Source organism: Daktulosphaira vitifoliae, unplaced genomic scaffold (assembly GCF_025091365.1).
Source record: "Daktulosphaira vitifoliae isolate Bord-2020 unplaced genomic scaffold, ASM2509136v1 Scaffold_1, whole genome shotgun sequence".
In the NCBI taxonomy this organism is placed as follows: Eukaryota; Metazoa; Arthropoda; class Insecta; order Hemiptera; family Phylloxeridae; genus Daktulosphaira; species Daktulosphaira vitifoliae.
The window spans coordinates 37,601,941-37,627,352 of NW_026099572.1; the positions used below are offsets into that span (position 1 = coordinate 37,601,941).

Below are 25,412 nucleotides of genomic sequence, written 5' to 3' on the forward strand. Positions count from 1 at the left end.
GGAAACATTCCTTAGATGATTTTTGGCTTTATTCATACATATGTGATATTTAGTACATGTGTTAATAATTATACTACAATAATTAAAAACGTTTAAAATTAATCTTATAAGACCAATGTAAATTTCGACATTTTCGGTGTTTAAATACCGTGTATTAAAAAGAACAACCCTGCAATGGTAATCAGTACATTGTTCTGAATAATCTTTATCATATAAAATTAAAGAGTGTAATTCTTATTAAGTTAAATGTATTATAGTATAAAGAAATTCATGTTTAAAATTAAGAAGTATAAGTAGTGGAAAGTTTTAAGTATCTATGATATTAAATTTTATATAAAAGCGTTTTTTTTAAAGTTTAGTTTTTTTTCTAGTTTAGAAGACTTAGTTTCATATCTTAAAACATACTCGTTTTTATTAATTTTAAAGAGAGTAGAATAATTTAAAATTAAATTTAAATAACATATGTTTTAAGACTATCATCTAAACTTATAATTTATTTTCAAGAGAATAATACTGGTAAATATTTACGGGGCATTTTTATTTAAAGTACAGTTGAATTCGTATATAAACGATCATTTTGCTATATTATTATTTTTCACATTTAAAAGTTCAAAATTTTTGAATAAAAAAAATATTTAAGTAATTAAAAAATGGTAAGTATATCCGTAGGTTAGGATTTTATTACAGAAATGGTTAGGAGTTCGTAGATGNAAAATATTTAAATAAAAAATAAAAATATTTAAGTAATTAAAAAATGGTAAGTATATCCGTAGGTTAGGATTTTATTACAGAAATGGTTAGGAGTTCGTAGATGAATTGATAATTAGAGTGACAAATATTTAATTGGGTAAATATATTTGCTCCAATAAATACGCGTCTTTCTAATTTTATAAGTTATGACCTTCTATTATTAATTGAAAAAAATATGTCTGATAAAAATTAACACATACGCATATAAAATACTTTCAATTATATTTCAGAAACCGGTTATTTCACTATCAGCAATATTAGTATATTTTTTAATACATGTAGCAGGTAACATGAAATTTGTTATTTTTCTATTTATCGTGACCAATTTGGGACTACATTAATTAAAATAATCTTTGTACAGTGTAATTTTTAAATAACCAATATTTCTTCTCAAAGTAAATGACTTTAAAATTTACTTATTGGATCATGAAATAATAATACGATTTCTACTTCTTTTTTAAAATAAATTATAATTATTATGGTTATTTTTTATTAGAGGTTTCTTCAAAAGTTAGTAAGTAATAGTTTTAATACAGTTTTCTCTTTATAAGTATAATTAGTTTTTCACTATGAAATCAATTATTATTCTATATTATAGAAATTTATACTTAGATTTATAATTAAAAAGATCCTATTATTTCAAAACCTATAGTGCTTTTTATTTGACTATTAATCTATGAAAAATGCTTTTTCAAAAAAAAATTCAATCTTATTTCTTTTAACACTAGCCACTTAATTTCTTTTAATATAATCTTATTTTTGTTTTTTTTTTGGCTTCTGTTAATTATATATGTATCCTAATTCATTCCTTTTTTTATGTTCATCCCTTATATCTTATAGGGTGTCAACTTTATTTTTTTAAACGGCAGCATATATAATAAAATAGATAATGATCTAATTAAGATAATGGCTAATTCTATAACAACTTTTACACCAGTATTTCAGAAGTTATTAACATTTTTATACCTAGGCGTAAGAAGAAGTGAATCCAAGATATGTCTAGTGATAAAAATAACAGCACCTACACCTCACCTATAATCATTACTTTAAATTGTTAATAATTTCTGAAATACTTGTTCAAAAGTAGTTATCAACGTATTATTTTTTTATTTTTAAATTTTATAAGCTAGTAAAATATGTAGGAAAAAATTATTGGCCATTGTTAAAAGTATCACCTTGTATTTTATATATCCACGGTTTAGTTCAAAATTAAACTAATGATGTTTTTTTTAAACTTTAACATTAAACTTATTAATTGTTTACTCCAATTTTAATTGAAATCATAACCAATCATTTGGTTTAATATTACATCACTAACTGATATAACAAATTGATTTATCAAATATCTATTTAATAAAAAGTCAGTTAAGTTCATAAGAGGGTTTTTAGATTTTTGAATGAACAAATGTTAAACTATAAGCGAAATGATTAAAGATACATTTATACAAAATTAAATGAGTTTTGTTTTGAACCACTTTTAAACTTTAAACGTAAAAATGTTAAACTCATAACCAACAGTTCCCTACATATTAACCTACATTATTTATTAAAATAAAATATCTTATTAACTAATAAATTAAACCTAAATGGTCCAAAAATTCAAATACGTCAATATGATATTTTTAATATACACGATTGTCTTACACACAAGTAGTGAAGTTTTTACCTAAAGTTTCGAAAATTCGTACACAAATATAAAATTTTTATCACTATTTATTCTAATTCACCCTTATACATTATGCGTTACTTTCATTAATTTAAATTAATATTGTCACTGAAACTTCCAATACATGCATGTAAAAATTTAGTAACTTTTTTAAGCGTATAGTTAGGTTGGCAAAAAAGCTTATGACATACCTACTAATATGTAATTATTATCTATAAATAATTTGTTTGTTTATTTTATTGTTATGAAAATAAGTAAGTAGATATAATATCAATAAACATTACATATTATGTAATGTAAATTTTAGGTATAAAATTTTATTATATAAGTGTATATAATTTATAAATTAATTGCTCTTGTTATTCGTTTTTACTGAAATTTATGCATTTTTATTGCATAAAAAAATAAACTGTAATTTAAAAATTATCTAATAACTTTTAAATTTTTTGCATCTTAATTAGTGCATCTTATTTTATAGTTATGAATATTTTTCGAACACCTAAACAAACATTTACAATCTCAGTGGTATAGTGCATTATTATTCGTGATTAATGTCAGAAAAAAGTAGTGTGCCGATTACGCCAAAATAATTATTTCTAATTAATCTATAGTAATAAATTATTTCAATAGATTAATTATTATTACTAATAATATTTAAAATATTCAGCTCGAAATGTTCATTTAAATTATGTGATTGTTTTATTTCCCACTTGAAAAGAAAAAAAAATTATAATTTTAGTAATTCAGTTCTAGTACATTTTTAATGGTAAAAACTATGATCGGTTTCAATAAATAATGATATATGAAATGAACTCACGAAATTAAAATAAAATCACATTATCCGTGGTTTTTTCTGGGTTTTCTCGTTATGCAATCTTTTAAACTAAAAATAAACCACATCTCAGAACTCCTAACGAAATTTTAATACAAATTGATGAGTTACACTAAAGTGAAATTATTTTAACACGCTTATATTAGTTTCACCTGTATGTATGTATGTTTGTAACTCTCCACGAGTTATCGCATATTCCGTCGTCTATGGCCTTGAGACTAGACTGTCATAACGCTTTCATCCCACCCCACGTCACGCTCTCCACACGATGGCAACACTATTTCTGTATAAATTTACGTACTTAAGTCGCTTTACTTGTATGTATATATATATATTCTAATTACTATTAAAATTTATATATTAACTTGCTTTATTTTAATTAAGAGATATAAAGTATTCATTCCGATTACGAGTGATGATTTCCGTATTGTAATTTTTCGTCACTACCTCCACGTTCTGGGAGAGAGTAATTTGTGCGCCTGCTGCTTTCCTTGGATGTGGTAGCTGTTTATTTGACTCCCTTTCCGGAATCGAACTCTAATTTCCCGTTACCTGTATCTACCAAGATATTAATAGTAACTACTATCATAACATGAAACTAAAAAGTTAAAAACAATTTTTAACTTTTTAGTTCGATTTACTTTAAAAGCGTGTTTTTTTAGTTTTTTTAAACTATATTTTTTTTCAACATAAAGTTAGAGGAAGGCGCAAAATTTACAAAAAATCGAATGACTAATGAATTTGTAAACGATTATCGTGGGATATACTATGGCGATGTTTATTTTTTATTTAAATATAATTTGAAATAGGGGAACTAGAAAAACCCTAACTTTGAAGCTAGGATATTTTAGTTTTTGATTTTACTATTTTTAATTCCTACTTAATATCACTTTACTTCTCGTGATATACATTAAAACATTATTTTGTATATATTCAAGTTAATTTTTTAATAGTGGTACTTATTAAATCGTTATTATAAATTTTCAAGATTACATAAAATATTTTTTTTTTGTATAGACAAAAAAATAGCATTTTCAAAAGATGATAATGATCTGAATTACATTTTTACTTAAATTAAAAAATTGTTGAACTATTGATTTAAATATTTTAGCTTCGATGCGAAGCTGAGAAGGTATTAATTTTACTATGATGTGTTTTTTTTTTTTTGTGTCTGTTGCCACTTTTTCTCAGCTCTCACCGAACAGATTTCTTTAAACGATACGTCAAAAGATCACAAATCGTATCTAGTCGAAGACATTACCCTTAAAAATTGAAAAAATTTCCCTCGTTCCCCGTAAATGGGGGAAACCTCCAAAAAAATTACAAATTTAAAAATCGTTAATTTTCGAGATTTTTTCAATTTTTTTACTTAAAACTGCCATAACTTTTTCAAAAATAAACACATCAATATAATTTTTTTTTCATGAATGCTTGATATCTTTACCTATCATTTAATATATTTTTTTTATAAATCTGACTTTTTACCTGCCTACAGGGGGGATTCAAAATGACAACTTTTTCACAAAAAATTTACTTTTTCAACTTAATTTTTTAAAGTGTTCCGGAAAGTCAGACACTTTTATATATATCTTAAATTAAAGCTAATGTAATGTACTTTATTATGCAAAAAAAAATTTCGGACTGCATTTTGTCTTCATTGTGAAAATGGCTACCAAATGCTATTATTGTGTGAAAATTCTCGATTTTATTTTTTACATTTTTAACTTTATAATGATATAACTTATTGAAAAGTGTATGGATCAACATAATTTTTTTATGAGAAATAATATTTTTTAATAATCCCTTTTTCATTCGACATAATTTATCTTAATCAGGATATTAATAAGGAACTAGCAGATCATGTAGCTTTTGGAATAATCTACCAATTTTTTAAAATTAAACACTATCTAAAGATTTGCATCGAAGCGTTTTTTTTTTATAGTGATTTTAATCACTGTCAGATATCATTATACTTGATCCGACTATGCCACGTCACCACTGTACCGCGACCCCCCTATGCTGGGTTTTTTTAATAACAACAAAAAATTATGAAATCAAATTTAAGCTAATATGCTTCAGGATTTCACAAAAAAAAAATAAAAAAACTTATTTTGAGATATCGTTAATTTAGATCCCCTGTAGATAGGGGATATGAATACTTTCATGGTCCCTCTACAAGTCGTAAGAGGCGACTAATGAGGTTGCATCAGGTCGATAGCCGGCGTTTATCAAAAAGTATGAGACGTCCTGAACAAAACTTAAGCGGATAAACTAACCCAACCCAACCCAACCATCTCAGATAAACGCGTGAACAGGTGAGAGGGAATAAAGTAGTTAAAAATGGAGAAGGACTAAGGAATAAAGTGTTTGATACCAGCCGGACATCTTGTGCGGTAGCTGTTTCACCAGTCATGTGTACAGGTCTACTCAACACTTATAGTGTCAACGGTGTAGGGACATCACCCCTTAACTCTAGGCTGGACTCGTGTATAAGGAAGAAAGATAGATAGGAATAAAGATAGATAAGGAAGATAGGAATAAAGTAAAAATAGGTACTTGGAATGTTGGACACAGTATAAGTGCTGGTGGTTAAAGTGTAGAGGAGCGTCTGGTGTGCTATATATAATAATATACAAGAATATATAAGAATATATAAGAAGGAGTATAGGTGTAGCGTTAATTGTAGATAAGATGTGAGAAAATAAACTTCGATGGTTTGGTCATGTTATGAGGAGCAAGGAATCGGAAGCGGTAATAACAGTTAGTGAAATGAATATTGAAGGAAGAAAAGGTAGAGGAACCAAAAAAAAGATGGAGGGATGCTATTGAATGCGATTTGAGGACAGCTGATGTGAGAGTAGATGATGTGGAAGATCGTGTCAAGTGGAAGTTTAGGATAAGGGTGGCCGATCCCAAGTAATTGGGATAAAGACGAGGAAAAAGAAGATCATATTATTTAGATGATTTCTTCTTTAGAATAATATAAAATATTTATAAAAATTTGATAGAATCAACTGGAAAACTAAGAAGATTAAGTTATCTATTGTTTTATTAATTATACGGCCAAAATTTTATTATTCGTATAATAAAACAATACATTTTATACCTAATAATTGTTTTTCCGAACTCTCTATAAAGAAGATTCACTTTAAAAATGTAATAACTCATAAAGAAAATAGGAAATTTGTTTCATATTACATTAGAGAATACTAGAGAGTGTTCAGTAAGTAAGAAACATATCAATTGTTATAAACAATGAGAAAAATAAAAACCCTTTTCCTTACTTACTGAACATACTTATTATGAAGAAATATTAGAGTCATTCCATGTGAAATTACCTAACGTGTGTGCTGGTATAGTTCAGAAATTTATGAAATTTATATCATAGACTTCTTAAAGGTCATTGATAACAAAAATAATATTTTATTATTATTATTATTTTTTTACCAGATAGCGCATTTTTTATAATAGTTATAATTATAATTAATTATTAAATACATGATAAAACAGCCTATGTTCTAGAGCCTATAACTTCACATCCAAATAAGCTATCATTGTGGAACTAGCACTGTTTTACTCATATTAAATAGTACTTCAATTTCATTCTTAAGTTTATGAATTTTGAATTTTTTTGAACATCGAAATTTTGTTTTAAATTTTTAAAATTTTGCAGTATTTTAATAGCAAAATTTGAAGGTCAAACAATTTTTTAATTAAAATTTTTTTTTCTTTTTAGAAACTTTTAGTTATGTTCTTTTGACCCATATCNATGTGTTATATTTTTTAGTGTAATAGAGAATAATTTTTATTATATATTTCATTTTAATTTATTCTGAAATATTATTTAATTCTATTTATACATACATATAAGTTTTATTTTTGTTTATATTATATCTAATTATTTTGTTCTTATAATTTACAAAATTTTTATAGTATTGGATTTGGTGGACTTTGAAGTTATCTTATAATTCAGAGAATTTCCCTTTTCAGGTATAAAACTGTGATGTTGACGACTTGCAGGACTTTTTTTTACAGTTTTATACCGCTCACCTAAGTGGTGTTCAAGTGAAAGTACCTCTAAAGCAGTTATATACAAGAACTCAATTCCTTTTATATTTAATTTACAATAATCAAACATTGCTCTTGGCGTAAGAATATGATTATTCGAAGTTCTTTGCAAACTAGCTTTATAGACCAATCGCTTAACTGTACCACCTATACCATCGCATGGACTCTTACCGTGTGCGGTCGCAAAAAAATTCCATTCTGCTTCTAAGCCAAAATCTGCTGTGTGATAACATAGATTGGCCATATTTTTATAATTTTTATATTGGCTGCTAGCTCCGTCAGAAAAGTAGTGAATTTTTATTATATTTGGCATGAAATCTTTTAGTTTTTTAATTAAGTGAGATTGATAGACATAAACCGCNTTGAATTTTTTTTATATTTGGCATGAAATCTTTTATTTTTTTAATTAAGTGAGATTGATAAACATAAACCGCATCTGTATAATGTGTCAAATTATCACTAATAATACAATAATTTTTTGTTTGTAAAGAATCAATTGCGTTAGATTTATAATAAATTGTTTAAGGATGTAAAGTTGCTTGAGAATTTACCCAGTGGTAGCTTTGAATTTCATCCTGGATCACGATCGTGAAATTCTCAGCAAAGTCGCCTAACACAATACACTCATTTACAGCAAGAGAGTTTTTCTTTTCACGTAAGTACGTAGACTGAGCTTTTGAAATGAAATGGTGTTTTTTAACAATAGGTAGCTGCTCAACTAATTTTTCCCAAAATTCTGCTCTATTTTGAGTAATTTTGACAAGTGTTGTACGATCTGTGTGCACCCACTGACTATATACTATTTGATCAGTTATCGTGGTAGTATCTAAATTAAGCATTTGACGTTTGAGATTTTCAGGTCCAGGGCATCGATTACAATCATTGAGCATACATATTTCGTTATTAATATCACAGACAATACTTTTTATTAAATTGACTAAGTCTAAACTTAATTTAGCCCCTTCAACCATAAGTTTTATATTTTGATGGATCACGCACACGCATAGAGAATGTGTACCACTTGCTCCAGCTAAAATACACCATTTAGGTCTTAATTCAGCAAATTTAGAAAAACCAATTTTATCATTAGGATTTTCCGTTTTATAATTTATATATAATTCTTTTTAGTTACACAAAATCAATCTTTTTTGTTTAGTAATTTTTTTACCATCAGCATCTTTTATATTAATGACGTCTTTCATACCGGGACATAACCTGCTATAATCGTCATTATGATAAAAGTCATCAACATTTTTTACTACATTTGAATCAATTGCTCGACCAGGTTTTTGAACGACAATGTCAGGTAAAACACCATGAACATCGACTAATTTTTTTACCTTTTTCACAAAGTATTCTGTGGCACCAAACTCTTCACAAATTTTTGAAACTGACCAAGATTTAGGCAACAGACTTAAAATTCTTATGTGTTGGCTAGTTTCATTGGTTTCATTAAATTTTATTTTTAAGTTATTTATTAAACTTTCATACTCTTTAACGACATAATTACCGTTAGAAATAAAATGTGTGCTATTAGAAGAAGATGAAGGAATTTCATNATGCTATTAAAAGAATATGAAGGAATTTCATAAGCCGAGAAAAGTTTTTTTTTACTACAGTAATTATAGCTTCAGCTTTTTTTTCAATAATAACTGGCCGACGAGTTTTACTTAAGTAATAGTAATAGTAATTCTATTTCAATAGAATAGGTGATATACCTAAATTGTTACAAGCGTTATTTATTGTTTCTAAATTATTTTCTATAGACTCATACACGGGTACTTCATGCTCAACACTCATATTCAAGTAATCAGCCGAATCTTTCAAACGTTTTAAACATGTTTTACATAAGGCCTTTTCAGGTATTAATTCCAAATTTGAATATTCAAGAACGGTTTGTAGTTTTATTTCAATTAGACCTTTGCGGACAGTTATTTTATGTATATTAAATGGATCAGAACATTTTCTACCGAACACAAAATAAAAATAATCTAAATATGTTTTACTGTGATACTCACAAATTGTAGTTAAAGAACAGTTTATTCTATAAGCAAGTAGTTGTTGGTTTTCATTAGAAAAATCAAAAATATTTAATAATAATTGATTATTAACACCGTAAACCGATTTGTGACACTCTTCGTTCACTGCTATACCGACTGAGCATTCCATAATAATAAATTTAAACTAATTATAATCAAAAACAATAGTTAAAATCGATTTTATTAACACACAATTTACTAGTCACAACAATAAGAGTTACACATTGACTTGACTGCTCGGTGACACACAATTGTCATTTTATATGGACAATCCTGTTATATTTAATAAAAATAGATAACCAGTTTTAAATGCTATTTAACAATGTCATATTACATGAAGAAATTGGTACAAAAGTCACTATAAGTAATATGATAAAATTAATACCTTATGTATAATAAAGACCACTTATAGACATTATACTTTCCTTAGTATTAAACAAGAACAATAATTTTAAAAATATTCTGTTTTTTCATGTTTTTAATTATAAAAAATGCGCTATCTGGTAAAAAAATAATAATAAAAACAAAAAATATTATTTTTGTTATCAATGACCTTTAAGAAGTCTATGATATAAATCTCATAAATTTCAGAACTATACCAGCACACACGTTAGGTAATTTCACATGGAATGACCCTAATATTTCTTCATAATAAGTATGTTCAGTAAGTAAGGAAAAGGGTTTTTATTTTTCTCATTGTTTATAACAATTGATATGTTTCTTACTTACTGAACACTCTCTAGTATTCTCTAATGTAATATGAAACAAATTTCCTATTTTCTTTATGAGTTATTACATTTTTAAGATCACTCCTCCTTCCACAGTTTTTCATATACAATGCTTTCTAAGGTCTTATAAGCAAGTGTTTTTCCTCTCCTCTAAATGAAATGTTTATTATTCGTAGCTATTAAACAAATGTTAATTTTTTATACATATACTGTTATTTTTTTTTTCAGGTTGCGGCATTTGTTTTGAAACTTTTGAAGCTAAGAAATTGTTTTATTTTCAATGTCTTGTTGTATTTAACTATATCACTTTGTTGTATTTAAATATGGAACAATCTTTTTGTTCTAACTTATATTTTTAGTAGTTCAATAATAACGCAAAATGTAGTTAATAAAGATATAATCAATCAAAATAAAAACATATAAAATATTGATACACTTAAAAACGGATAAATAAATAATACACAAAATAAAAACTTAAAGTCACAAACGTACCACACGGAAAGAGATTACCTTCGGTACTCCCGAGGTCTTCTCTTTCTCCCTTTTTAATTCATTCCGTTTCATCTTATATACTAAAATATTTTGTTTGTCTTTTTATAAAATTCATATAGTAATCATTTTCAAAAATGTTTATAAATATTTATTTCTTGGTCTAGTAACAATAATTTGGGGAATTACAATTAATCTAAACATTACATAAGTGTTCTACTTCTAGGTTTACAAATAATAAACTATATTATATTTTTGTAATAATAGATTAAGAAATTCATAGTTAAATCAAACATTACAAAAATGCTTTGTTTTCAGTTTTATAAAATAATGACCTATATTACAGTCTAAAATTTAATAATTGCTCAAATTGTATCCCTCCTGAAGTAATAAAGAATCATTTTGAGAAGTGTGTCGAATGCAGTAATAATAAAAATGAGGGTATTAAAAATTTGAAATTTTATAGAAATGTAAAAGTTATATTTCCATAGCTACAAGAAAACTATTTGGTGATTACCTAAATTTGATAATCGCTAATATTTACATGACACTGGTGTTCTTTAACGCCACATCACGTTATCAATGGAATTCTATCGACATTTAAAACTTAAATGTATAGTGACCTAGTGATAAGGTTAGTCTCTATGACGTCTTGGGTGCACTAGATCTAATTCCGTTTATAGCCTCTTCTTTGCAAATGTTTTCCGATACACTTTTGATATTCTTCAGCAGCTGCGCTACAAATTTCCTTTTTTAGTCTCTTTATTTCTATACCAAATTTCCTCTAATGTAACTAACTACCTTTGATTCCATAAAATAAATTTCTTATGAGAGTACATAATTTTTCTTATTATACTATATTTTACACAAAATTAAAACTAACGACATGAAATATTAATTTTAATGAAATGTAAATATTAACTCTGTTAAAAAAAATATAATTTAAAACACAAAAGTGTTTCATTCATTATAGTTTTAATTTTGTTCATCTAAATAATACCATCGGGCGAATTGCCCGTGTACAACACCTCTTAAATACGAGCCTACTTATTAGCGTAGAAAACAATTTAAATTACAGTTTATACATAATGACAATTAATGTTTTTTTTTTTTAGCTTCGATGCGTTAATTACTATGATTTTTTTTAGCTTCGATGCGAAGCGGAGAAGGTATTAATTTTACTATGATGTGTTTTTTTTTTTTTTTATGTCTGTTGCCACTTTTTCTCAGCTCTCACTGGACCGATTTCTTTCAAAAATACGTCAAAAGATCACAAATCGTATCTAGTTGAAGACATTACCCTTAAAAATTGAAAAAAATTCCCTCGTTCCCCGCAAATGGGGGAAATATCCAAAAAAATTACAAATTTAAAAATCGCTAATTTTCGAAATTTTTTCACTTTTTTTTCTTAAAACTTCCATAACTTTTTGAAAAATCAACAAATCAACATAATTTTTTTTTATACTAAAACCTTAGATATTTACCTTTCATTTGATATCATTTTTTTGAAAATCTATCACTTAACCTGCTCATTGGGGGGGATTTAAAATGGCAACTTTTTTACAAAAATTAATTTTTTCAACTTAATTTTTGAAAATGTTCCGGAAAGACTGCGTCCTTTAAACATATATCAAATTAAAGCTTATTTTATGTACTACAAAATGAAAAAAAAAAATTTGTCCCGACACTTTTTTTTCTACATTTAAACGGCTGCCGTAGTTAAAAAAACACTATTTTTGTGTTAAAATTTTCGATTTTCGATTTTAAATTTTCAACTTAAAAATGCTATAACTTTTTGAAAAATGTATATATCAGCACAAATTTTTTTTTTCTAAATACATTATAAGTACATCTTTCATTTGACATACTTTTTATTAAAATTGGACAATTTCCCCTTATATAGGGGGCGTTCAAAACTTAAAATATTGTAAAAAACATAGATCTTTTTCAACTGAACTTTTGAAAATGTTCCGGAAATACTGCGTCCTTTAAACATATATCAAATCAAAGGTTATGTTATATACTATCAAATGAAAAAAAAAAATTTGTCCCGACATCTTATCTTCTATGTGCAAATGGCTGTCGAAAATTTAAAAAAAAATGTAATGTTTGCGATAAAAATTACATTTTATCGGGATGTTTTTTGTACTTAAAACTGCCATAACTTTTTCAAAAATGAACAAATAAAAATAATATTTTTTTGTATTGAAACCTTAGATATTTCCCTTTCATTTGATATAATTTTTTTTGAAAATCTAACACTTATTCTGCTCACTGGGAGGATTTAAAATAGTAACTTTTTTACAAAAAATAACTTTTTCAACTTAATTTTTGAAAATGTTCCGGAAATACTGCGTCCTTTAAACATATATAAAATTAAAGCTTATTTTATGTACTACAAAATGAAAAAAAAAAATTTGTCCCGACGATCTATCTTCTATACGCAAATGGCTACCATATTGAAAAATATACTATTTTTGTATGATAATTATGGGTTTTGTATTTTATTTTAATAGAAGTTGATGTTGCTTTTGCAATTATCCATCAATTTTTTAAAATTAAACACTATCTACAGATTTGCATCGAAGCGTTTCTTATAATAGTGATTTTAATCACTGTCAGATTAAATCTATACTGGACCCTACTATGCAATGTCTCCACTATGCCGCGACTCCACTGTGCTACCGTTTTCTTTTTTTTATGTAATTTAGTTTGTTATAGATGCAAAAAAATTCCTAACGATAAAGTAATGTATAAGTCAAAATGTTGTAAAGGAAGATTATGTCTCCCATATTATAATGAATATAAACATTTCAGTTCATCATGTTTATATTGTAAATGTTCCGATTTACGCAAAAAAAGTGGTAATTATATTTTAAGCAGATTATTAAAATGGTTCTATATTGATGAGATTTGTTAAAACAAAATTATTATAGAATATTAAATTTATCTTCATCTTTTTAAAACTTAATGTTATATATTATAACATATTAAACAAAGGAAAATAAATATTTATACATACTATGAATAAAATAAACTTTTAATATAAAATTTAAATTTTATAATAATTTGGAGATATGACTTTATTCTAATTTTTGTTTAAATTGTTATTTATATTATTTTTTTTATCTAATCCATTTTTTTTTATTATAAATTTTTGAATTCTATAAATCAGCACAAAATTAAATTGGAAAAGTTAATATAATTTATTAATCATTTCAAAGTTATATTTTTTTAGGTTCCAAAGAAAAATGTTTAATCAACAATTGTATTGTATGCAATCACATATCAACACATTAAAAATACAGCAATTCTCCTACTTGTATGAATATGTTTCGAAAGGATTGGTTAACTCAACATAATTTTTTATTTTCATTAAAATAATTAGGGAATTTATTAATCACATATTTATTTATCACGCGTGAAACTTGTCTTTGTTTTACTCTAAATGATAAAATACTAAGATAAAATGACACGAATATTGTTTTTTAGCTTCGATGCGAAGCTGAGAAGGTATTAATTTTACTATGATGTGTTTTTTTATTTTTTTTTTTGTGTCTGTGAACGCTCAATCTCAGCTCTCGCTGGACCGATTTTGATGAACAATATGTCAAAAGATCACAAATCGTATCTAGTCGAAGACATTACCCTCAAAAATTGAAAAAAATTCCCTCGTTCCCCGTAAACGGGGGAAATCCCCCAAAAAATTACAAATTTAAAAATCGCTAATTTTCGATATTTTTTCAATTTTTTTTACTTAAAATTGCCATAACTTTTTTAAAAATGACCGAATCAATATAATTTTTTTTTTTATAGATACCTTAGATAATTACCTATCATTTTATATATTTTTGTGAACATTTGACCCTTTAACAGCCCAAAGGATGGGGTTTCAAAATGGTAACTTTTTTACAAAAAATTAACTTTTTCAACTTAACTTTTGAAAATGTTCCGGAAAGACTGACAATTTTATATATACCTTAAATTAAAGCTAATGTAATATACTTTAATTTGAAAAAAAAAAATTTGACCTCTGGACTTGTCTTCATGGTGAAAATGACTACCGTATGCAAAAATATGCTATTTTTGTGAAAAAATTCTTGATATTATATTTTACATTTTTTAACATTATGTTGCTATAACTTTTTAAAAAATGCATGAATCAACTTTATTCTTTAATGATAAATACTTTATATATACTTCTTTCATTCGACATACTTTTTTTTAAAATCGGACCATTTCCCTTTATACAGGGAGGGTGCAAACCTTTTAAAATGCATATAGAAAGTAGAACTTTTTCAATTAAACTTTTGAAAATGTTTCGGAAAGACTGACACTTTTATATATATCTTAAATTAAAGCTTATGTAATATACTTTAATTTGAAAAAAAAAAATTTGACCTCTGGATTTGTCTTCATGGTAAAATTGACTACCGTATTCAAAAATATGCTATTTTTGTGTTAAAATTCTGGGTTTTGTATTTTATTTTATTTGAAAATACCTGACAAGGGTAGTACAGATTTTTATAAATATTATATAAATAAAAAATCAATATAGCATAGAAAGTTAAACTTATTTAAATATGTTTGCTTCTTTTAAGTTAAAATATGCGTTAAGATGCATTATTACCATCGTGCATTAATAATCAGGTTCATCTATTTTACTTTTAAGTCCATCTAATTAATATCCAGGAGTATCGTACCCTTCAATATCCTCTTTTTGCGGTCAAGTATAATAAACACATTTATTAAATTATTTAAAATATTAATAAAATGATATTTACAAATATTAAACGAGCACAAAAGTTTAATAATGTTACAGTTGAAATATTTCGAATTTTTATGATATATTAATTAATGACAGGAAAATCTGATAATTTTCGTATATTTCAATTTAAAAATGATTAAAAATGAATTTTAAGTCAAAATACAAAAAAAAAAAAATTAGAAAAATAAAGATGATAATCTTTGTTATAACAGTTTATAAATTAATCAAAATGAGATCAATTAAAATTTTTTATTTAAATAATTAAAATAAAATAATTTTAATGAATGTAAATATAAAACGGTAGTATAGTGGGGTCGCAGCACAGTATGGACGTGGCTAGTTGGAACAAGTAAAGATGATATCTGACAGTGATTAATATCACTATCATAAGAAACGCTTCGATGCAAATCTGTAGATAGTGTTTAATTCTAAGAAATTGATGGATAAATTGAATGGACAAAAGCAACATCAACTTCTATTTTATTAATTATACCCAGATAAGTTANACAAAAGCAACATCAACTTCTATTTCATTAATTATACCCAGATAAGTCATTTGATTTATAATTATTATACATGGATAAATAACAATTTTAGTAATTAAATTTAGTATGAAATTGATATTCAATAATTTAATATTGTAATTTTTACGGAGATATTATAAAAAAAATTAATTAGTAGTATGTTTCTTTATTTTTAACGCGAATAAAAATTTAAAGAGCTTGACGCAATACTTTCCAATAAAAATGTTTGTTACTTATAATAAAATTATAAGTTTTATACACTGGACTACAGGGAACTTTCATCAGAAACAAAAATTTACTTTTCTAAATCAACTTTTCTCGATGTTTTCAAATACGCAGTCAGGAAATTTCATAATTACTATTTATAGTAAATTTTCATATATAATCATATATGAAATATTCAGAAGTTAATTAATTTTAATGATTTACTTTAACTAAAAAAATCAATCAAAACAAAGTTGTAAAAAAAATTTACTTAATTGAGCGTATTATAAATTTTGATTTTAATTGTAAAAATCCATTATTTATCCAGAAGAAACTGACAATCATTTATTTTTAGAAATGATTTATATAACAACATGTTAAAAAAAAAATTTGGAATATTTAACACACAAATAGAGTAAAGTATTATGAAATTACAAAGTAAAATGATTTCATTTTGTAGTTGAAACCTATCATATCAAACTTGATTCGTCAATTAATGCTTTCAAAACATTAGAAATGAATGATTTTAATTGTCTGTATGGAGAACACGGGACAAGTAATTGTTTTATTGATAGATTAGAATTTGTTTTCAATTTTTGAAGGTAACACCTTCAACTAATTGTAATAATTTGGCGTATCGTTAAAAAATGTAAATCAAGTTAGAGCAGAGAAATAATATTGATTCGGTCATTTTTAAAAAATTTATAACAATTTTAAGTAAAATTAGTGATTTTTAAATCTGTAATTTTTAGAGGGATTTCCCCCGTTTACGGGGAACGAGGGAATTTTTTTCAATTTTTGAGGGTAATGTCATCGACTAGATACATTTTGAGATCTTTTGACGTATTGTTCATCAAAATTGGTCCAGCAAGGGCTCAGATTCAGCGTTTACAGACACACACAAAAAAAAACACATCATAGTAAAATTAATACCTTCTCAGCTTCGCATCGAAGCTAAAACAAAGTACATGTGAACAGTTATCTGATTATAAAGCCAAAATTCTCAAAAAAGATACATATAACAATAAACTTGAATAAATATATCAACAAATTTTCTGATCTAATTTGCTGAAATTTAGAGGCCGAGTACTTTCGTTGGAAAAAAAAATTTTGAAAATCGAAGCACACTAAGTAATTTTGATAGAAAATTTTTTTTCATAGTTCTATAATATAATAAGATATATAGAGTTTTATATAATATATAAATTACATAAAAGAGAAGCAAGTAGTTTTAGATAATTACCAGAGGTAATAAAAAAAGTTGTGAGGTTCAGGTTATATTATGGGTACTTTAACTTTACTAATTTTTAAGAGTAAAAAAGCCCATTTTACGGTAATTATAATAATTTTTACACTAGAGAGTTTTTTTGGGATGGTTATTATTTTGTCTTTAAACAACAAAAGAAACTATAAGAATTTAATATTAATGAGAAGCCATAGAAATGCTCAAATTGAGAAGCCATAGAAGTGCTCAAATTAAGAAGCCATAGAAACGCTTAAATTGAGAAGCCATAGAAATGCTAAAATTAAGAAGCTATAAAAATGTAAAAACCTTATGAAACTATAGTAATGCTCAAATTAAGAAGCCATAAAAATTAAAAAAAATTAATACATCGTAGGTGCAGAAACTTTATTAAATATAGTGTAACAAATTTAGATAAATTACAACACGGCTACAAACCGTTGGTAACAAAAGGTAACGAACATAACAACTTTACAGCTTGTGGAAACTCACCGGCGTTGGTTTAAAGCTTTGCTAACCTTGCCACGTTGTCATCGTCACAGTATAATTTCATCACATGCCCAACTTTCTATTTGAGTCGTGGTAAATTTTTCTCTTTTCTTCTTCTTCTTCTTCTAGCTTTAAAAGCCATTAATGCCCATTGCTGCAAAAAAAATCTCCTTCCATCTGTCTCTGTTCATAGTCGTTTCAGTAATATTATCTATCCCAAATTGATTTAGTTTTTTTTTATTTTTGTCCATCCATCTCTATTTTGGTCTTCCAATCGGCCTCTTTCCTTGAGAAATCCATCTTAATACAGCATTTGCTATTGACTTAGTCCTTAGTACATGTCCAAGCCAACTCAGTCTCTTGTGGCGTATTTCCGCTATTATGTCTGGTTTTCCGAATAATTCCGGCAGTTCTCTGTTAGTCCTAATTTCATATGCTTGGTCTTCGTTTCTTTTTGGTCCATAAACCTTCCTGAGGAATTTCCTCTCCATGATAGCTAGTCTATTCTCATCTCCTTGGGTCGTGGGCCATGTCTCAAATGCATACATTATCACTGGTCTAGCTAGTACCATGTAAAGTCGTTCTTTTGATTTTTTCGACAGTAGCTTCGACCCCAGCAACCCCTAGAGGGCGTAAAAACATTTGTTACCTGATGTCATGCGTTTTTTTTATTTCTTCGTGGTTGTCGTTTGTGCTATTTAAGTTAGTGCCTAAATATTTAAAATTATCTACCTCCTCAAACATATATCCTCAGACCTGTAATCCAGCTGCATTTCGCATCTGTTCTTTGTTCCTACCTATGTTCGCATATATTTTGTTTTAGTTTCATTAATGTTGAGTCCCCGTTTTTTTGCACTTGGTATCAGTAATTCCGTTGCTTTTTGAATATCCTGCTCACTTTCGCCTAATATTACCACGTCGTCGGCATATGCTAGTAATGGAAAGTTTCGGCAGCAGTTAATTCCTTGATATTCTTCTTGTACTTCCCTTACTGCCATTTTTAGTACTATGTTAAATAAACAGTGCATCACCTTGTTTTAATCCTGTTGTTGTTTGAAATTCTTCTGATTTCTCGTGACCAAATTTGACTGCGCATCTTGAACCTTCCGTACACACTCTTATCATCGATATTAGTTTTGATGGGACTCCTAACAGCTTTAAGCATTTCCATATTTCTGCTCTTTGTACGGAGTCATGTGCTTGTTTAAAGTCTATAAAGATTAAATGTAATGGTCTGTTGAACTCATAGTATTTTTCTATTACTTGTTTAAGCGTGAAAATATGGTCTGTTGTTGATCTGCTTGACATGAAATCACTCTGATATTCTCCTATGATGTTATTGGCGTATAGTCTTAATCGGTTTAGTAGAGTGTTCGATAGAATCTTGTATACGGTGTTAAGTAAGGATATTCCCCTATAATTCTTTACATCCATGAGATCCTCTTTTTTTATATATGGGGCATATTATCGATAGGTTCCATTCCGGTGGAATCCTATCAGTTTTCCATACTTCTTTTAATAGGTCCCATATTTCCTGCGTTAGTTTTTGTCCACCGTTCTTCAGGAGTTCAGCCATGATTGAGTCTTCTCCAGGACCTTATTATTCTTAAGCATTTTAATGGCTACTTCTATTTCTTCTTTACTTGGTATTTTATCCTCAGGTTCTGCAGTTTGGTAGTTGTATTCTCTTCGGTTGTTGTATCCACTGGTTTCCCAATAACTGTTTAAACGTCTCTCTGAATTCTTCCGCAATCTTTTTTTCTTCTGTGATCAGTACATTATTGCTATCTTTCATTATCATGGTTCTTGGTTTATGTTTTTTCGTTAACTCGTTTGTTATTCCAAAAAAGGTGCGGGAATACAGGTATTCCTCTTCAATGGTTTTTATTTTTTGTTTTTCCCAGATTCTTTTTTCCCTTCTTATTACCTGTTTGCATGCTCTCTGTTTTTGTGCTAGTATTTGCCTTTTTTTCTTCTGTATTAGATCTCAATACTTCGAGTTTTGTTTTGTCCCTGTCTTCTATCGCCTTCTTGCAGTTATCATTGAACTATTTATTCGGTCTTTTCCTGGGATCTAATCCAATTGTTTCTTCCGCTGTTGTTTTAATAATGGTTCTTAGATTTTCCCATTTCTTTTGAATGTCTAGTGACTGTTCTACGACGTTTAGCTTAGCTATCATTGTTTGTTTGTATTTTCTTACAATACTCTCTTTCTTCATGTTTTCTACGTTCAATTTTGTTTTATCTCTAGGCTTCCGCGACTATTGTCTTGGTGGTTTTAATCGGAGTATCGTTTTAACTTGGAAGTGGTTTGAGTGGGTTCCTACCCCTTTGTGACTTCTTACATCATGGATCCAATGTTTTACTATGTTATCTGTCACTACGTGGTCAATCTGGTTTTTTGTGTATTCTCTTGTATGGGAAAAATGTACTACTGATCCGCATATTCTTAGATCCTGCAAATGTAATGAGTCTTATTCCGTTGTCATTGGATACTTGATGCAGACTTTCTTGGCTGATTGTTGGTTCAAAAACTCTCTCTTTCCCGATTTTTACATTAAAGTCTTCCATTATTATTTTTGGTATTTTTTTGGTATGCATTCATATATGGTATCTAGCTCGCTATAGAATTTTTCCTTAATTTGATTTCCGTTTTCTTCTGTTGGCGCATAGCCGTTTACTAATGTCATGTTTAACCATTTACATTCGACTTGTATGTAGCACAATCTGTCATTATACGCTATAAAACTTTTAACATATGGCAGTATATCATTCTTGACTATGAAACCTACTCCAGCTTCGTGATTTATGCCACAACTATAAAACACTGTATGGTTATTTGACCTTATACTTCCTGATCTTGTCCATCTCAGTTCTTGAATGGCCACTATATATAGAAGTTATTGGTGGCAAATTCAGTATAGCTTCTACTCTAATTTTTGTGAGCCTAGTCTCTTCCAAGACGCGGTATAACTCTTAATGCTTTTGACCGCAACTTCTCAAAGTCCAGCTAAATGCGGTGCACAGCGTGCTATAAATCGCCATTCGACTCCACCTCACTGTGCTAACTTTTTTTTTCTTAAAACTATTATGACTTTTTGATAAAAGAACGCGTCAAAAAATTTGATTTCTAAAAATTCCTTAGGTATTTTTTTTTCTTTTTGTATATATATTTTTAAAACCTGATCCTTTAAATGTATACAAGATTCAAAATAGCTTCTTGCACGAAAATTAAACTTTTTCAACTTAATTATTGAAAATACTGTAACCATCAAACTTATGTTAATTTAAAGCTTATGTTACGTACTATAAGTTAAAAAAAAAATGACACTTTTCTTCTATGTGCAAATGGCTGACGTGTTTAAAACATACTATTTTTATGATAAAATTTTTAATTCCATATTTTATTTTTTTGGCTTTATATTCCTAAAATTGTTTGAAATATGTATGTAATATATGGATTCATATATATATTTTTTAAAGTATTTTACATATTTCCCTTTTATTTGACATATTTTTTTTAAATCAGACTATTTTCTATTATTAAGAGGGATTCAAAATTTGAAACATAATAAAAAAATGATCAATTTTATATCCTTCTATTTCCCATACTACAAAGTGTGATCGCCTTCTTTCACATGATAGGAAGTAAAAATGGTTATTGGCTAGGTTAATGATGGAAGGGATGGAGAATATACCCGCATTGTACTAGAGACTAGATACCACCAATATCGATCCCAGGATCCCGTAAACCGTACATACGTTACTACCCACTAGGCCAATATGACGCCTGCTACCCTATCTATGAATTGGAAACATATAAAAAAAAACCCAGCACAATGGGATTGGGTTGGGTCCAGTATAGATGATATCTGACAGTGATTAAAATCACTATCATAAAAAACGCTTTGATGCAAATCTGTAGATAGTATTTAAATTTAAAAAAAAAAATGTTTTTTTTCATTTTATAATATGTAAAATAAGCTTTAATTTGACATAAGTTTAACCCTTTGTTAATCACCACGAGGTATTTTAATACCCCAGCCATATTAAAAACGTTTTCTTTTGTTTGGAGGTAAAACCATATTCACCTCCTAATCGTGAAATATTTAAAAAATATAGCATTCAACTATTAAAATATCAATTATATATATATTCAAAATATATTAGCAAAAAATAAAAATTAATTCTATGAAATAATTAATTTAAAAAATTAATTTAAAGTATGGGGTATTATATTACCCCGGGTGACTAAGATTATTCTAATCGTTAAGGTGACTAACGAAGAGTTAAAGGACGCATTATTTCCGGAACATTTTCAAAAATTAATACCTTCTCGGCTTTGTATCGAAGCTAAAATACGATTTTTGTAAAAAAATTCTTTTTTTTTTATTTTTAATTTTATAATGCTATAACTTTTTGAAAGATGTATCGATCAATATATTTCTTTTTTTTTATAGATGCTTGATGTCTTTAACTAAAATTTGTTNTCGATCAATATATTTCTTTTTTTTATAGATGCTTGATGTCTTTAACTAAAATTTGGTATGTTTTTTTTATAAATCTGACCCTTTACTTGCCCACAGGGGGATTTAAAATGACAACTTTTTCACAAAAAATTAACTTTTTCAACTTAAATTTTGGTGAAAATGGCTACTGAATGCTATTTTTGTGTGAAAATTCTCGATTTTATATTTTACATTTTAGCTTCGATGCGAAGCTGAGAAGGTATTGGTTTTACTAAGATATGTTTTTTTTTTGTGTCTGTTATCACTTTTTCTCAGCTCTCACCGAATCAATTTCTTTCAATTATACGTCAAAAGATTACAAATCGTATCTTTATATTATTTACGTTCCCCGTAAATGAGGGAAATCTCCAAAAAAATTTAAAAATCGCTAATATTCCAAATTTTTAAAATTTTTTTTACTAAAAACTGTCGTAACTTTTTGAAAATTGAACATATCAATATAATTTTTTTTATAGATGCTTGATGTTTTTAACTATCATTTGATATATTTTTTTATAAATCTGACGCTTTACCTGCCCACAGGGGGATTTAAAATGACAACTTTTTCACAAAAAATTAACTTTTTCAACTTAACTTTTGAAAGTGTTCTGGAAATACTGACACTTTTATATATATCTTAAATTAAAGCTAATGTAATGTACTTTATCATAGAAAAAAAAAATTTCGGACTTTATTTTATCTTCACGGAGAAAATGGCTAACGAATGCTATTTTCGTGTGAAAATTCTCGATTTTATTATTCATATTATATTTAACTTTATAATGCTTTAACTTATTGAAAAGTTTATGGATCCACACAATTTTTTTATGAGAAATAATATTTTTTAATAAACTCTTTATCATTCGACATACTTTATCTTTAACAACCCAACTTGTTCGAAGTTGGCACTACCACCACACGGCGTCATCACCAACTGCCACAAAAAGATGCCAAAAACCACGTTCGTTTTTAGTTTATTTTGTCCTCTGTTTTTATAAATTATATATATATATATATATTTTAAATAATTTAAAAAAAATTATGTTATTGTATTATACATGGACCTTTGTTTTTCTCTTTTTACTATTCTATCATTACATTAATATTTGTTTTTTTTTTAACTCAAAACCTAGTAGCTCCGTTAAAGAGAACTATTCTCGCTTAGCTCGGCTATTAGGTCACTCTACAATGTTTTCCTAGCTTGTAGGTAATTAGTAGGTCCTGTGGTTTGGCTGAAACCTTGCAATTAAAATATTTAAAAATATGATTTTCTTTTTAAAGAATTTTTTATTCATTCATACTGCACTTATATTATTATGAATTGTATAAATATTAATAATTAAAACAGCTTATTAATAATTAAATTGCTGATATAAATATTTTAAGAATATTCATTCCCAAATTATTTAACTTAAAATAACTGAATAATTTTGTATATGTGACGGAATTTTAAAATAAAATGTTAACTCGCAAATATCTAGAACTATTCCAAAAACACTTAAACAAATATTTTAATTTTAAAAACAACTTTGCAAATAGTAGATAAAATAAACTAAACTTTAGTCAATATACATCTTTAATTGTATAAAATATGTATAAATTCTAACTAATATGAATCTAACAAATAAGTTATTCTAAATTTTGTTTTCTATATTTTCAATTGACTATAAAATGTTCATAAAAATATACTATTTCACTTTTTTCATATTTTGGATAAATCAAATCGATACAACTAGCTATAGACTCGTGGATAAAAGCGATTATGCTGAATATTTATTAGAAGTAATCAAATATGTTCTATTTCCAGGCGAAGATTCTTCAATGCAACACTTAACAGACGGTTTAATGGTAAATTCAGATTCCATTCCAAACTTTATTAGAAACTNCATAATCGTAAAAGGAATGTGTCCCTTTGACCTTGTACTATACTAACATAAGTAAAAATACATTAAACTGTTATCTTAAATAATATTACTGTACCCAGTGTGTTGTTTAATAATATCAACACAATTGTTATAGAAATTTTCATTAAAAATATTGGTTTAATACTACAATATTGTGATAACTATAATTTAAAAAACCAATTTTATGATTTTACTGAATGTTTAATTACACTTAATGATGCATTAGAAAGTTCAAAGACTCTATTTGAAAATATTAATAATGTCACACAATTCTTTAGTAAATTACTTATGAATTACATATTTAATGAGTATGAAAAAAAAACAGGTATTATTTATGAAATGTCTATTATTAATGATGGCATTCAATCGAATAGAAAATTGGACATACAAGAGTACCTCGATAACAACGGTAATCCTAAAGTTGAGATGGTTATTAAGGATTTTGAAGATGTTAAAAGTTTTCATAACATTATATCTTCGATAATTTCATTTACTTCTATTACAAACAATAAGTACTATAGTTTTCAAGATGAATTAAAAAATGATGATGCGATGGAGCACGATAACTATTCAATTTCCTGTTTAGTTTATGTCCAAGTATGTAATAATCTCAAAGTATTTTATGATGAAGCATTCAAGCTCGAGTACATAAATTTTGGTTTTCATAACTTACTACATCCGAAAACACCAGAGTAAATAATATTTCATTAATAAATTTATTATTTTTGTAAAATGTTATTTTGTAAATTCATCCATGTTATTCAAACTATACTTCTTTAATCACTCTATGTTTAAAGAAGAAACATGTACATTACTCTTATTTTACAACATATATATATATATATATACAACTTAAATAACTTTTGATCCAGTTAATATTTTTAGCTGATTTTTTTTTTAATAATAGTTATACGTTAGGTCTATAGCTATATCTCAATAATTAATTTTTTTTAATTTTATTAATAATATTAATTATTTTTAAATTTTAAATAAAATGTAAAAAAAAAATCTAAGATAGCTATTTTGTAGAGTAGAATTTAAGAAAAATTTTAATAAAAAAATATCTTATTAATATTCAGTAGTAAATATTCTGTAGCATTTTAAAGTTTGTGAAAATTTGAATTTTCATGTATTATTTTACGGTATTAAACATTGAAATACGTATTGAGAAAAGGACAGAAGAAAACGCTATCTTTTCAA

The 25,412-nt window shown here is 26.7% G+C and overlaps 2 protein-coding genes across 3 annotated transcripts in view; one reads left to right on the forward strand and one right to left on the reverse strand.

Moving 5' to 3' along the window:
- The window catches only part of LOC126893831 (probable serine/threonine-protein kinase DDB_G0283337), a 42,125-nt gene that overhangs the window by 6,087 nt on the left and 10,626 nt on the right, over positions 1 to 25,412 (reverse strand). The window lies entirely within an intron of this gene.
- The window catches only part of LOC126893829 (uncharacterized), a 4,581-nt gene continuing 3,489 nt past the window's right edge, over positions 24,321 to 25,412 (forward strand). The window contains exon 1 of the mRNA XM_050664348.1: positions 24,321 to 24,904. Within this exon, the coding sequence (XP_050520305.1) occupies positions 24,501 to 24,904 (404 nt within the window). The 5' untranslated portion in view covers positions 24,321 to 24,500. The remainder of the gene's footprint in view (positions 24,905 to 25,412) is intronic.